The following is a 15,967-nucleotide window of genomic DNA, read 5'->3' on the forward strand; positions in this document are numbered from 1 at the left end:
TATGATTTTGTGCTGCAAGTTTGATAATTGTATGCTGTAATTTGATGGTTGTGCCTCAAAGTTGAATGCGATTTGTTTTACGTTTTTAAGTGTAGTCATTTCACTTAAAGATTAACATATGCAGTACCTACTATATGCATTCAGTTGTCACTATTTGCAGGATAGTTTAATGGCATCAAGTGGTCAATCTTCAGGCCCTAGTGCCTTGCAGCCACCCCCATCAGGTCAAGCAACACCCCCATCTGGTGAAGCAACACCCCTAGTAACATCTGAATCATCTGGTGCACCTTCATCAGTTAAGGCTAAGATGCTTGTCTTGGTGTCTAGTAAAGGCGGCTTCGCTGTTGGTCCTTATGGGGCAAAATGGGCAACCCGCTTGGGGCATTTTATTCGAGTAACCATCCCTTTGAATTACAAGGATTGGAGGCTTGTGAAACAAACCTTTAAGGATGCAGTGTGGGATGCTTTGGCGGTAACATTCTATTCTTGTTGATAATGTTATCATTTAAACTTTACCAAAAATGAATTTCTAACCTTTATAATTCTTGATAGGGTGAGTTTGAATATGATGTGCCCATGGCTTTGGCTTATAAAAATCTTCAGAGGGAGTTTTCCTGTAAATTCAGGACTGCAAAATGCAACTACCGAAAACATATCATAAAGAAAGCCTTAAACAAGGAAGCTGCTATTGCCGCATGTCCTGATGGTATGAATCCAACATTTTGGGCCGAGTTTGTGACCCGTGAATTTAGACCTGAAGTCGTACGAAGGAATGCAATAAATGCAGCAAATAGGAAAAAGAACACCATTGGTCATACTCTTGGGCGACAAAAATATGCCCAAATGCGTTACAAGAAGGTACCGTCCTATCTCAATATCTTTATTATTGGAAGTGGTCTATAGTAACATTTGATATTCTTTTGTGTAGAAACAAAAGAATCCTAATGTCAAAGTCCGTAGAGAGGACGATTGGCTAACAGATCACGAGCGTCGTGATGGATCTATTTTGGAGAGTTCTCGTGTAGCATATGTAAGTATTTATACTTGTTACATTTAAATGTGTTGAGGACCATAGTATAAATTCTTGGATTTATTCATGTATCGCTTGGTGAATCTTTACTCCCAAAATGTATATATACATGAGTGTCTTTATTTGGTTATGCTTGTTGTTTCAGGAACAAGTGAAGGCTGTTAAAGAAAGGAGAGCTACTGAAGCAAGCAGTAGGGGAGAGAATGATATTGACGAGATCATAGACCTTGAAGGCGATGTATTAGTTGAAATCTTTGGGAAGGACAATAAAGGGCGTACTCGTGCTGTTGGCTCTCAAATCTCACCGAAAAAAGTTGAACATGCTGCGATTGGTGAATACTTACTCGACAAAGCATTGGCGTCATCTGCTAGTGCTAGTCCCAGCTTCGAGAAAGAGTTGGCTGAGGTTAAAGCTTCCCTAGCCAATTTAACTAACTTGTTGATGGTGAGTTTGTAATTTCTATAATTAGGCATACGTATAACTTGTATTTTTCCTTATACATGTGTTTTCTATTATCACAGACTCACATTGCACCGGGAATTGTCCCCCCACAGTCTGCGATGAATGCACCTAATGGTTCAAACTCACCTCATCATCTATCTCCAAGTTCTCATCAAAACTTGGCTTCTCCGTTTGAGGCAACAAGTGCTCATGTAGGATTGTCTGACAAGCCTAGAGTTACCTTATTGGACAGAGAAGGTAATGAAGTAGCCAAGGGGTTTGTGGTGACCGATCCTATTCACAAAGATATTTGTCATGGCAGAAAAGTGCTTAGAGGTGAGAAAAAGATTAATATTGATGAAGTGCTTATGGGTGATGCGTTAGTCTATGATGGTCCCCAGTATGGAAATAAAACCCTTCATGGTTTTGTTGCTGGAGGGTGGTTGATTTGGGCTGATGGACGGTTGAAATATGATTAAAATAGTTGATTAGTGCTAATCTTTGTGGACATATTGTTTAGCAAATTTTTTTGGACATATGGGCTGAAAGAAACAGTAAGTATGGTTAATGTTTTAGTTGTAATTTTGTAATCTTTTTGGACATATGTGCTCACAGAAGCATTAAGTACGGTTAATATTTTTGTAATTTGGTAATCTTTTTGGGCATATTGTATAAAGGTTATAGTTGTAACTTGCTGAACTATTTTGGATATATATGTGTAAGCTTTGCTATTGTTGAATGTATTATATATATGCTTGTTTGTTTTGCAGGTTTGTGAGTATTCTAACCCTTTTTAACTCCTTGAATGCAAACTTGTGAAAGTCTTTGCATTGCCGGTTCCCAGCCCGAATAAAGGAGGAGGAAGAAAGGGGTCTCTTGGAAGTCTCTTTTTGTACAAAGGTAGACGTGTATACAATATGTTGGGCTAGCGATCCATTTCAAGAAAGCTTTCAGTGTTGGTCACTTTGCAAAGGTAAACATGCCTTGTCTGATTTTATTGGTTTTTATTCAGCATATCGGCTTTTAATTACTATATCTGAGATGTATTTGATGAACTTGAATGTAGGCATTGAAGGGTAGTGGCTGTGTTCTTGTCTCTCTCGTACAATGCTAGCGGTGACATTCCTTCTTTTTTTTTTTTTTTTGAACTGAAGTTCTAATTTGTTTCAATTTTAATTGCATGACACTGTAAAACTTTTACAGGTTTATCTTGTAGACTTACAGTTTTAGACGTAAAGTATGAAACTTTTAGTTGCATGACATTCCTTCTCTTGAAGCGTTTTTTATCCATGCCTTTAGGACCAAGAGAAGTACGAAGAATCCTAGCAACAACTTTACCAGCAGAGATGTGTGATTTCTGAGCATCGATTCCTCATAATCTAGTCTCCTGTTCTTGATCTCTTACTATAATAAACGGACGACCGTACTCATCGAATGCCAACGCCATTTTTTAGATCGATCTAGAGAGATGTGATGACTGTGAACGATGATTGATGAGAATATATTTTTCAGGAAACTACTCTCTCTCTCTTTCGCTAGTGTTTTGTGTGTTTTGTGAGAATATATGTCTCTTTCGCTTGTTCTTCACAGCTACCCAATTTTTTAAGTGTATAGATACTTATGAGTGCTCCTTGCCCCAGCGCAGCTCGTTCGGACTTAGACGAGACTCTAGTATGTGCTTATTTAGACATCTAGCTTGCCCGTCATTCTTCGCGATCAAGCTTACTGAGAGGTAGGACTTAGTTGGTTTGAGTTGGAATCGCGATCTTGGACAAGGTTTGCCTTTTTGTACTTTCTGATCTGGTTTACTTGTTAATAACTTGTTTTCAGAATGAAATCCCACTTAAAAGATTATTTATATATAATTGAAGGAGTATGACGGAAAGCCTAAGGTGAATCATGTGTATCCAGCCCGGTAAGAACTGGACCTATGTGTTCCAAACCAAGGACCAGATAGGTAGCTTCTTCTACTTTCCCACACTGAATTTCCAAAACGCCGCTGGAGGTTTTGGGCCTTTAAGGGTCAACAACCGAAACGTCATCCTAGTACCCTTCAACAAGCCAGAAGCTGAATTTGATCTTCTCATTGGTGATTGCTATTCCTATGACTACAAGGTAATTTCTTACACTTTTACTCTTTCTTCTTTTAATCTTCTTGTTATCTAACTTCTAAGAGTGTTAAGCATGCATCTGTTCAATGAAATCCTACTGCCCTCATTAGTGAAATTCTACTGAAAAATTCTACTGAAAAACCTACTGCCCTTATTGTTACGACCCACCCACCCAACTAAACCAAGGCATGAGCAATTCTACTGAAAAATGGTTACCCATAACTCCCTCATTAGTGTGATTTCATTTTTACTGCAAAAAATATTGTTAATGTACACTTTCACGTATGAATTTGATTTTAATGTGAACTTGGTAAAATTTAACTTCAATTTTTGTTTATACTATTTTACCAGATTTGAGAGGGGCGTTTACCGCCAAGTCTGATTATGATGAGCTCTACCCTACTGCCCTCCTTATGAACGGAAAATGAGCTGAAGACTTGGACAAATTTAATGATCGGCACGAGTCGTTTAACGTTACACAAGGTCAGATACAATTTTCACCATCAGTTCAATATCAATTGCCTGTTAGACTCCCCAAAATACTTGATCAATTTGCTCATTTTGATGGATTTGATTTTGTCACATAGGAAAAATGTACCGATTGAGAATATCGAATGTGGGTACCTCGATGAGTTTCAATTTCAGAATTCAGGACCATCATATGGTGTTGGTTCAATATCAAAGTTGTTCAGGTAGTAATTTTTATGGATTACTTTGTAATTGTTATTATGTTTTTTTTTCATTTCTTATGATTTACGGCGATAACCACAAGTTTTTTTGTGCATTACAAACTTCAGTTGTGAGGGAGTAACTAACTTATGCCTATGACATACTTTTTTTAGAAGGATCAGAATTTTTATCTGGTGTAATTGTTAAGAGAGATGACTAAGAGTGAAGATTTTGGAAGTCCCGATGGAGTGCTGCGTATTTTATCGCGGACTCATCGAGGATGTTCGCGAAAAGCTGTTGCGGCGATAGCTACTACTTCTGCGGCTCCTCGTTCCCCGTCTGCTTTGTATTTTCAATTAAAGATGTCAATAGCCAATTTCAGAAATTTCAACGCCAGTTCACAAGGGTATTAAAAGGCTCCTCACCTTCTGCTTTCGAAGTCAAGAAAGCGGCATATAATCCCAAAGTTTTGACTAGCCTAAAGCGTCAGTGGGCAAGGTTTCAGTTGCATGCCATGGTATGCTAATCTCTTTCTTTGTTCTTCTTCTGATCAAGTAGTTGACGTGAATTCTGCTTAAATTTTCACTTATTACACTCTGTAGTACAACATAATCAATCATTGATAATCGTTTCTGTTAATGAAATCAGAACTTAAATATCAAAGTGTGAATCTTCTTTATGGAAACTCCCGACATATTTGATGGCAATACTGTTTATCAATCTCTTAAAAAGAGAGTAGCACTTTAGTCGAGAAAAATGAATATGCAAAGGTGCCTTCGAGAGTTCATTTGTTGCAAAACATAAAATTCATTTACCTTTGTGTTTCTTATGTAGTCTCGGTGTGATGATCGGCTTTGATTATCTATGTTCTGCGGGTCCTGTAAAAGAGCCCTCGAGGCTGTTTGAGAGCATGGTAGTTCTTGGACTGCATCCTAATACTGATATCCGGGTACCTGAACAACAAATTCTTGAATTTTTAAATTTTAAGTCTATAGTGGAGTGTTTAGTTAGAAACTCTTAAAGATGTTGGATCCAGAGAGTCCAGACCTACATGGTGGGTAACTACTAAGTAGCAGTAGTATTGTAGTAGGAGTAGTAGGATATCATATTTTTTTTTGCTTTTTTTAGATACCCAAATCTAACCTTTTTTTTTTTTTTTTTTTTTTTTTTGTAAACCATAAACATGAGACTATGAGAGGGATTTGGTATTTAGAGTAGTAGTCAGAGAAAAATTCAGAGACTTTCTTTGAGCCTCTCAAAAAAAATCTAACTTTCTTCTTTTTGGTCCGTTTATATCTCTTTTTGCGAGCAAGCGCCGAGGCAAGAAAAGGAAAAGTCATAGGAGAATTGAAGATAAAGGATTACTCTGAGTGAGTGAGTGAGTAAGTCATTTATTTATTTTAGAGGTTGGAGTGTACTTTTTTATTTTTCAAGTCCAAAACCATCATCTTTGCCCAACACCGAAAGAAAATCCAAATCATGGATGCTTATGAAGCAACAAGAATAATTTTTTCAAGGATTCAAAGCATAAACCCAGAGAATGCGGCTAAGATCATGGGTTTTCTCTTGATCCAAGATCATGGTGACAAAGAAATGATCCGCCTTGCTTTTGGACCTGAATCCCATATCCACTCTCTCATCCTCAAAGCCTCAGAATGAACTAGGTCTCTCTCCCACGCCTCTCCGTTCTTCCCACTTTCCAGCAGAATTCTTCGGATTACTCCGCTCTCACTCTTACGCCTCCGCTGATTTTAATGTTTTGAGCCCCAATGGCTTCCACTACAATGTCAAAAAAACCACATTGATGAATTTCATCTCCAAGACCACTTGTCTTTCCTCGACGAAGGCCCAAAAGACCCTGACTTGTTTTTCCCCTCTTCCGACTTTGCCACCAACAACGATGCTATGTTCTTCAATTCCCTCCTCCCAATTGGGGTGTCAACAATGAGCAACACCGACGAGCCACTCCGTCAAAAGATATCGGCTCGAGATCCTTTTGGGTGGAAGCCATGCCTTTACTATGCTAGAGGCTTTGTAAGAATGGGACAAGCTCGTCGTTTCCTCCATGATTCTACCGATTCAACCGCATTTGGTGGTGAATTTGATGTCATGGAATAGTGTCGCGAGCTTCTTAGATCCGTAAGTCTGAAACATTGTCGGCATCAACAAAGAGATTGACCAATGCCTCCCGGATACTTGCTTACGGTTCTTTCCACTTAACCGCAACAAAATGCTCAAATTTCTTGTTGCAACAGCAGCGTGAATGATACTTTGAGGTGCGGTGTCTTTGTTTATTATTACTATTATTGTTTTCACTAGCATAGAGCTCTATTTTGAGGATTGGTTCATTTTGGGTTTCATTGATTTGTTTTGATTGAGGTATTAGTTTTTTTCAGGCGGCCGTTTGGTTAATGTTGGATGGGGGCGATTTGCACCATTATGGTCGGTCTCGAATTGAGAGAAGTGACTTTTTAAGCATCCCCGAGGAATGGCTAACTCTGCATCGAGGCAGATATACTTGACTTTCCCAAATTGACAACACTTTCGAGAAGAAGACGTCTCCAATTACTTCGGTTTCTCCTTACTCCTCATCTCTACCCGAGTGAAGATTCTTTTCCTATTTTTTTGCTATTGTTTCTGCAATTTAAAGACTTGGGGATTGAAGGTACTTCTTGTTTCTTTTCAAAGTATTTATTATCGACCGCGGAAGCTCATACTGCGCCAAAGGCAACCCACACTTTGTCTCTGCGATGCTCGTGTGCTTGTTAAGCCCTACAAAGAGAAAGGAAAGTCCCGATAGGTACATGCACTCCACATTCCAATTTCATAGTTTCGATCTTTGTTTTATCGTCAAATACATTTACCACCTCTTCCCAATAAACGAAGCGGCAACAACCAATGATGGAGTTGGGAGATTTCTCACCATCCGGTATTATCGGCCATGATCACCGGGACCCTTTGACCTTTAGCTCGGTATGCAAATGGAAAGTAGTCCGAGGATGTTGTACAATACCAACGAACTATTTATGAGAACAAAGTTGGAGCAGGCTGAATTGCGACAAGCAATGGAGCTTCATAGTAGGAAACCGATGGGCTGCACCTTTTGATGGTAATAAGCACCATCGTCGCAATCTTTCTATTGGGCCGGTTACGTTCCTCCCCAATTCACTCCCACACCTATGTCAATCAGAATTTCATGATTCCGACATCTTCACTGGTCGAGTAGTCCTATGGCGCAATTAGGTAAGTGTGAACAACAATTAAGGTTCTACAAACTCCCGAAGGTAGGAGCACATGTTACACATTTTTCGATGCCATCTTGTTTACTTGCAGATAATTGTGCGATGGTATGTGCGACTTCCTTATCCTTATCCACTATTGATGATAACGTCTCAAAGCCTCAAGCCGAGTTAGATCGTGGGGACAAAGATACGGAGGAGAACTCCAAGCATGGCGACAACAACACCCATGTCGGGTAATAATGTAACGATGCGATAAAGATTGAAGAGTTTCGTTTTTCAATCCTTGCTTTGGCAAATCTATGATCTCCTATATTGTTTTGTGACTCTTGTTTCTATGTAGGGTACTTATAATTTTCTGAGATGGTCTTATTGTATTATGGGGACTTGAAGAAAGTAAGAGAATTCTTCTTATCGAATGAAACAAAGAAAGTTACTTCTTCATGTTGGGCATGCCCCTTTGGAAGTAAAGTCGTTGCTGGATATAGTAATGGAGAAGTATACCTTTGAAGTGTGCCACCACTTTCAAATCCAGGTGCAATAATATCAGCAAATAGGGAACTAACTTCGCCGCAAAATGTCCCTCTGTGTAAACTTTGCTATTTTACTTGGTTGGCGGGGCGGGGTGTTTAGAACATCTATGTTGTTCTTCATTACTTTTCGTTGTGGATGAATAGAAAGAATTTAATTGTTAGATTGAGTTATTGATGAATGGAAGAATTTAATTGATACATTGTAGACTGAAAAGAGTGCAGGTGACCCCACATATAAAAGGGCCAGAAAAACCATTTTTTTTTAATAAATGAGAAATAATTAGTAACGGATAGTAAATCGTTAGGAATGAAAATAATTAGTAACGGATATATAACCGTTAGTAATGGAAAATTAGTAACGGTTAGTAAATGTCAGAAACGGAAAATACCAACACTTTATCAGTTGCAAACAAATGTTGGGCGAAATTAATAAACGTTGGAAATGAATTGTAACGGTTTTTATATGTCACTGAAATTAATTTCAGTAACGTATATTATCCGTGACTAATTTTAGTAACGGTAAATAAACGTGACTAATATCCGTTACTGTCGATTGTCACGCTTTTGTGTCAACGCAATATAACCGTTACTAATATTTTTAGTGACGGATGCATATCCGTTACAAATCAGTCCATATGGTGTAGTGTAAGCCAATTTTCTTCATGTGGTCATTGAGTCCATAGACAGCGTGCAATTTTTTGGACGTTAAGTTGGGTTGTATAATAATATAGGTTATATAGGCCAAGTAGCAAATTGAATGAGCTTCAAAGCCTTCGGTGAAGATGGGTGGCCATAGAAGGCACAATTGTCGATCATTGACATCAACACACAACTGCCATGGATTCAAAATAAATAAATAAAAGTAATGAAAAGATTTACTCCAAAACTTACCTGATTATGCCTAAAAGAATATTTGAGTAGATCAGTAAGGGTGTCTTCTGCACTGAAAAAGGGTGGAAAATGTATGGGGGTGGGCATAACAGATAGCAATGGCATCTTTGAGACATCGCTCTTCCATGGGGATCACAACGTCACAATAAGTCATCCAATGACAAATAAATATATATATATATATATATATATATATATATATATATATATATATATATGTGTGTGTGTGTGTGTGGAAGCTTTTCAATCTTGTTTCATTATATATATAAGTGGAAGCTTTTCAATCTTGTTTCATTGGCATTACATACTGAATGTACTATTTTGAGATAAATTTTTTTTCTAAATATATTTTGAGATAAAGCAATGTATTGAAGATGTACCTCTTAAGTATAACATTCAAGTTTTTGTATGTCTGTTATACCTTCCCCAAGTCTCGTAGGCATAAGTCAATTGTTCCACCTAAAAATGCCCAATCAAGCAATCTAACAATGATAATACATAATTTTGCAGAATTTTGTGTTCCTTCTCTTCCACTAAGTAATGATCGATCTATGGAAGAACCCTCAGGTTAGCGATAACAATGACTACCATCAATGCGTCTACTGTTGCTCCTACTGAATATAGGCCAAACCTTAATTATTATTCAGTTAGAAGAAGAAATACGTATGTTTTGTAGAGAAAGATAGAGAACTGAATGAAAAAAGAGAGTTTCTGAAAATAAGTTGCCGGGTTTATGCATGTTGTCAGCGTAGATATATTTTTTTTCAAGCTATGGAGACCGAGGGATAGAAAAGTAATTGAGTAAGGAGTAAGGGGTTTGTGGGGTTTGTAAAACGAGTTTTGTTCGAATTTCTTATTTTGTCTCCTATTTTTTTGTAATTAGGGAAGTGTTTTGAAAATATTGGAGACTCTTAAAATGAAAACACCACAAAAAACTAGAGAGAGGGTATAGCTAATTAGCTATAACTAGGTTTTTGGACCCGGTCAACGAACGGGGAACATTTTTATAAATTTTATTATTATGTATCAAAAATATTATTTCCAAAGTATATTGAAACTCATACAGTAAATTTATTAATCAAAAATATTATTTCCAAAATATATTGAAACTCATACAGTAAATTTATTGATAAAAAATACTATTTCCAAAGTATATTGAAACTCATATAGTAATTTATTGATCATAGACTAAAAGGTTGTTTTTTTCTTATTCAATGGGCCTTATAGTGTATTAAGATGTCCAAATTTTGTAATGTCTTTTAATTTTTATTTTTTTAATTCTTAGCCCATTAGTATACTTAACACGTATTGTCACTTTAACCACTTGCATCTCTAATTTCAACACGTGTATTCTTGTTCTTATTTTTTTAAGATAGCAAATGGGTTAACCTATCTCTTGAGTATCTATCTTCAGTTGACTTTAGCGAAGAAGTAAATTCAATCGCTTTTAAAAGTGCTTTTATTTTAAAAGTGTTGATTTTCCCCTTGGGGTTTTTGACATCTAGTGTGCGTAGGGTGCATGGGTGCGCTGGCATAAGAGACATTGATGGCAGTACTTTTTGGTGCAATACACCCTCACTCCTGCCTGATGAGTGTCTTGGATTCTCTCTCACACTCTCTCTCCTGCGCACACTAGCTTTTCGGTTTAATATATATATTTTTTTGAAACAAATTAATGGGTTAGGCTGACCCTTGGACCTGCATTAGAATCTCAAATATACCCGTCCACTGACATCATTTTCAACAATCTCTGTTAAATTGCGATCAAGTGGCTGGCTATTACAAAAGTAGTTCTCATCTAGTGAAGAACTTAGGCTGGCTAAATAGTCAGTGACAAGCTCCTTTTTGCGTGTTGAGATGATATATAGATGATGTAGATAGATGATGGTCGTTGAACAAAATAGAAACGTATCAAAACCTAATTATTCCTCAATAAGTAAATGATAAGTAGGGTATGGTTCCACTTTTAAGCGTATGTTATGTGAATGACAGGATTTGAAAGGGGGTTTGAGGGATTAAAAACTATGATTATAGAGATTTTAGATTCTAATGCTAAACTAAACTAAACTAACTAAACTATTGAGACTTTATAAGAGAGGGAATTCAAGATATTAGAATCCACTGATACCGTAGATCTGTGACCTTCTGTTTCATGGTTGTTCTCACAAGTAGACTACAATTAGGCCATCGAGCGAGTGCCGATGCCCTCTTGGACAAAACATCGTTAACAATTAACTCTACTTAAGGTTGTTCCTATGTTTATGCTATTAATATCTTCTTTCCTTTTATATAAGCTCGGGAAGCCATTCAATGTATTACTGAGAGCAACATCAAAGAGTACTTCCTAATAGGGCGGCCATTCAATGAATCACCACTAAGGCAAACACAAAGAATACTTCTCCTAGGCAGCCACTCCCTGAGCTACCTCTTCTAGGGCAACACAAAAAATATTTTCCTATCTCTAAAGAACTACACTACTAAAAGAAAAGTAAAGAACACTAGCATGATATTAATATTGCAAAACATAAACCCTATTCTATACTTACACCCCCTGGTGTGGGCAATAGAACTAATAACTAAAAACATAAAGAACTAACCTGATTGAAGAACACCATGAACCAGAAGAATCATCAAACCCTAAACACTGGCTTCATCTCCTCCCTTGAAGGAGAAGATTAGCCTTCCATGAAGAAGGAAGAACACGAAGAACGAGAAGAAGAAGAGTTGAAGAACATAAGACTAGAAAGACTAACTTATTAAGACTCGACTAGTTAAAACCAAAGCTTTTATTATTAATCTCTCTCTGCCTCAAGTTCTGGAGTCAAGAATATAAGTAAATTGGTGAGTTAGATGAGGCACTTAGGTCCTCTATTTATAGGGGTTACAATGAGTTCTAAAAGCATTCCAAACCGTGGTTTGTTTCCTAATACAAATCAACTTCTTTCAGAATCCAATTTCGTCTCCAAAACTGTGAAGGAAGTGGCTACAGTGCCGGTTCATGTGTCTTGATGCACGATCCTTGCATCTCAAATGCGAGCGTTGCGTCTGGACACATGATCCTTGCATCCCAGATGTAAGAGTCTATTTTCCCTCTTTTGCTCTATCCTTCTTTCCTCTTTTGCGGGCTTTGGTCCAAGCAACAAATCCTTTTGCCTTGGGCTTCCAAATATTCTTTAAAATAGGTCCAAGTCACATCTTTAATAGCTTCAATTCCTTGGCCTTCTCCATGATTGTCCACGGGCTTCCCTTAATGCTCCGAATTGCTTTGTTTTATCCCTTTTTCTCTAATATTCTACAAAACTCTCTTTTTCACTTGTAGAATCATAAAACATAACTTACAAACACTATTAGTCCACAAAGACGGCTAAACAATACGCATAATCGAGTGTTAAAATGCACTTTTTGAGCACTTATCACAACCCCAACTAGTATTTTGCTAGTCTCTTAGCAAATAAGATAAAAATAGATAAGTGATCAAAATCACATCCTAATAACAAAAATAAAATCTTAACTCACTTTTGCAGGCATCGCGATTACATTCACCATATGCAACAAGGCTTTAAACCTCTAAGTTCCCCCAAAAAGGACGAGTTATAGTCTCGTGAGGGTTTTCATGTGATATACCCACAAAATCAATCAATAGAGTGTTCAAGAATGATAATATTTTTCAGAGAGAGAAATTTCTTACCCACTTAGTGCTTTCTCCAACAGACGGTCTCCATTGCTAACTACATTGCTGCAAAGACTCATAGATTATAATGGGAGATAGTAAAAATTAACAAAATTCTCAATCAAGGCTTATGTGTGTACTCAGTCAATCTCCTATACTCTCCTATCCAAGAAACGGAATCCCTAGTTTACCATAGATAGATAATCCCGACTTTCAATCCTCACCGGTCATACTCTCAAAAAAGAATCTCTCAGAAGATGGTCTACTATTTTACCTCATGTATGTGGGGAAAAGAATAATGAATACGAACATCCCACATACTACCTTGAAAAACAGACTTTTGGATGACAGTAATCTCATGGAAAGAATGTCAATCACATATGAAGTGTCGAGTCCTTCACTTTAGCATCCTCTCACCTATTCTAGACTTCGTACCATACTGTAGTGATAACTCATGGGTTGTAACTTGGCTTAGGTATTGGTTTATGAAGGAAAGGTAAAAAGAATTCAAAGATTGTTTCTGAAAACACTAAGGGTTTTGCTTCTTTCTTTGGAAGATTTCTTCAAATTCTGTATTGTAGAGAAAATTCTTCCTTTGTCTTAGCTTTTCCATCTATTCTGTTCAACTTTTTCTTCTTCTTTTTCTTTTTCTTTTTCTTTTTCTTTTTATTATTATTTTTTTTTTCTTTAGCTCAGTGGTATATCCTGGATTAGTACTGGATATGCTTATTTTCCACTAGCTTATTTCATTTAGAATATAATGATGGTCTTCATTGTATCTCTCTGATATTTCCTTGTAATCTTCCTTTTGTGCTCTTTCTTCCTCCTTGTGCCCCTCATATTCTCAGAAACATATGGTTATAACTGATAAAGATTTTGGCTATACTTCTTGTCTGGAGTTGGGTAAAGGGTAAAGGGTTTTATAAGAAAAAATGGCTTATTGTAAGGCTCAAAAGAGATTAACATGATGGTCCTACTAGGTGGGATAAAGGCTGAATGGGTTCACTACTTGACTTATCAGTATGATACTCTGTTTCGAATAAACTATAAGACCTAATGGCTATCTCCCCAGTTGATGTCACTTTGTGATAACCAAATCAATGAATAATGAGACTATATTACAACGACATAAAGAACTAAAAGATGTTGAGTCATGTAACGACCTAAATTATGATAGCTCGAAGATCAACGAGGTAAGGTCACGGAGGTATGACAATAAGGGGAACAGGGAGCATTCTAGAATGGCCGCGGCAATTGAAATAGGGATGTGAGGGGGGAACCCATGAGGCGTGGGACTGAAAGAGGAATGCCAAGGGGAAAAGGTGAATGGGCCTAGAGTCGGATATAGATGATACCTGCGGGGCACAAGATAGACTCGCGGACCCTTCATTAATTGCAAAAACCTTACACGTGGCAAGAAGAGAGACCAAGAGATGGAAGGACAGATGGACGTTCATGATGAGAGGAGAGGGGGGTATAAAGAGAACAATGAATGTAAGAGAAAAGGAGGAAAAAATAGGGTGTAAGGGGAGGCATAGACGAAGAGAGAAAATGAGTGAGAAAGTGGTCACAACATTTGGCACCGTCTGTGGGGACGAGTTCAGAATACTTCATAGATGGCACCGGGAGTGAAGAGAGGGGTAGGTAGACCAAAAAAGTTAGTAATGCAGGAACCGGCTCCGGAGATGGTTAGTAGTGACGAGGGGGAGCAGGCAGAGACAACAGCAGCGGGGTCAGCCGCTAAGGAGACAAGGCTCATGCAAGAGGAGATTCAGAGGTTGAGAGAGAAGAATGACGAGTTGAGAAGAGAGAAAGAAATGGCTGAAGAAGATACAGGGGTGGAAGTGGCTGGGGAGTCGGATAATGAGGAAGGTGGGCCAGATCTGGTCGAAAATCTGGTGACCGGCTTGACGATGGAGCAAGTCCAAAATATGATAAATAATGATAGAGAGGCGAATCTGAAGCAGGGGAAAAGCTGCGGGGCTGCGAACAGCTAATAAGAGCCCAAAACTTAGTTTTAACCCCTTAACAATAATACTTTTAGACCAATTATGCGAGTAATAAATAAGAGTTAATGCTAATTACGTGCTTTTATGTATTTCAGGCATTGAAGTCAATTATGTGTAGAAATATGCCATTTTGGCGATATAAAGGAGCAAGGGTTGGTTGCTAAGAAGTTCTGTGATTAAAGGCCAAGATTCAAGGAGAAAAAGCCTTTGTAAAGCCCGGTCAGAAGCTGAAAAGTCATAGTCAACGCAGGCAGAAACAGCACACAAAAGGTAGCAGAACTTCCAAAGACCGTATCTTTGGACTCAGGCCTCAGAATTGGGCGTACCTTATGTCAAAACGACCGGCTCGGAAAGAGCTTTCCAATGGTCTAAAATTTGACCCAATAAGAGGAGCAAAAGTGGATGAAAAGCCTATTGAAGTCAAAGCCAGCTGTAAAGGGCCCTATGGACTGAAGAAATTGAGTTTTGGGCTCCATTTTCCGGCCCAAAACATGGACCCTTAGCCCATGCACGAAAATGTGGATCTGGTCTCCTCCATTTCCACACACAATACTTAGCTCTTAAGGATCAATTAGCTTAGGATAGAAAGGAGCCATTAGAGAATATTTTAGATCTAGTTTTGAGTTTTGAATTAGTTAATTAATTAGTTTTCATTCGATGTATTAGTTTCATTCCTTGTTTTAGATTAATTATTGGAATTATTGCTTATCATTCATTAGATAAATAAAATAGTTAGTTCTTGATAATTTCGATTTTGTTATTTAAAATTGCTTAGATCTAATTTCAATTCTTGTTTGTTAATGATTTCTTAGTTGTTAATTTAGATTTTAATTATTGTTTAGTTGAATTTAATAAAGTTAGAATCTTTATATTATGTCTTATTCAATTTCATATGGAAATGATAGTTTGATGAATCAAGGTTAAACCTCCATTAGAGGGGTTTGATGAAGCCTTAATGAAAACTTTATTGTGTAGTGTAGAATTGTTGTAAGAGTCTATTCCACTCTAGAAGGTTGTTGATTCGCCATGAGAATGGGTTGGACTTCCCCACATGCTAATTATGAATTGGTAGAAATGCCATGTATAATTAGGGATTAGAACGACCAATTCTTACCGTAAGAACGTAAGAATTGGATTACAACAATCTATGCTAGTTTATTAAGTTGGATTCAAGGTGGATTCAAATTCCCCTAATTCTGTATCCATATTTGATTCATCTATATTTAATTACTTTAGTTAATATTAGTATAAGATCAATTGATAGTATTATCTCGTAGTGACAAGCTTCTTTTTCTTTATTTAGATGGTGTATGGATGATATAGGTAGATGATGTAGATAGATGATGGTCATTGAACAAAATAGAAGTGTATCA

The 15,967-nt window shown here is 37.4% G+C and overlaps 1 protein-coding gene and 1 long non-coding RNA gene across 2 annotated transcripts; both read left to right on the forward strand.

Annotated features, from left to right (window-relative positions):
* The first annotated feature begins 118 nt into the window (after positions 1–118).
* Positions 119–1,951, forward strand: LOC147504743 (uncharacterized). The gene is made up of 5 exons (XM_086605347.1): positions 119–472; positions 553–858; positions 929–1,030; positions 1,176–1,475; positions 1,553–1,951. The coding sequence occupies exons 1-5, from the start codon at positions 119–121 to the stop codon at positions 1,949–1,951; spliced, it is 1,461 nt and encodes a 486-aa protein (XP_086461473.1).
* A 5,658-nt stretch (positions 1,952–7,609) lies between these two features.
* Positions 7,610–8,203, forward strand: LOC147504744 (uncharacterized). Its single transcript, XR_015220445.1, has 2 exons — positions 7,610–7,727; positions 7,835–8,203. It is a non-coding gene; the product is annotated as an uncharacterized LOC147504744 (long non-coding RNA).
* The last annotated feature ends 7,764 nt before the right edge of the window (positions 8,204–15,967 follow it).

The sequence above is a fragment of the Coptis chinensis genome, chromosome 4 (assembly GCF_015680905.1).
Source record: "Coptis chinensis isolate HL-2020 chromosome 4, ASM1568090v1, whole genome shotgun sequence".
NCBI lineage: Eukaryota > Viridiplantae > Streptophyta > Magnoliopsida > Ranunculales > Ranunculaceae > Coptis > Coptis chinensis.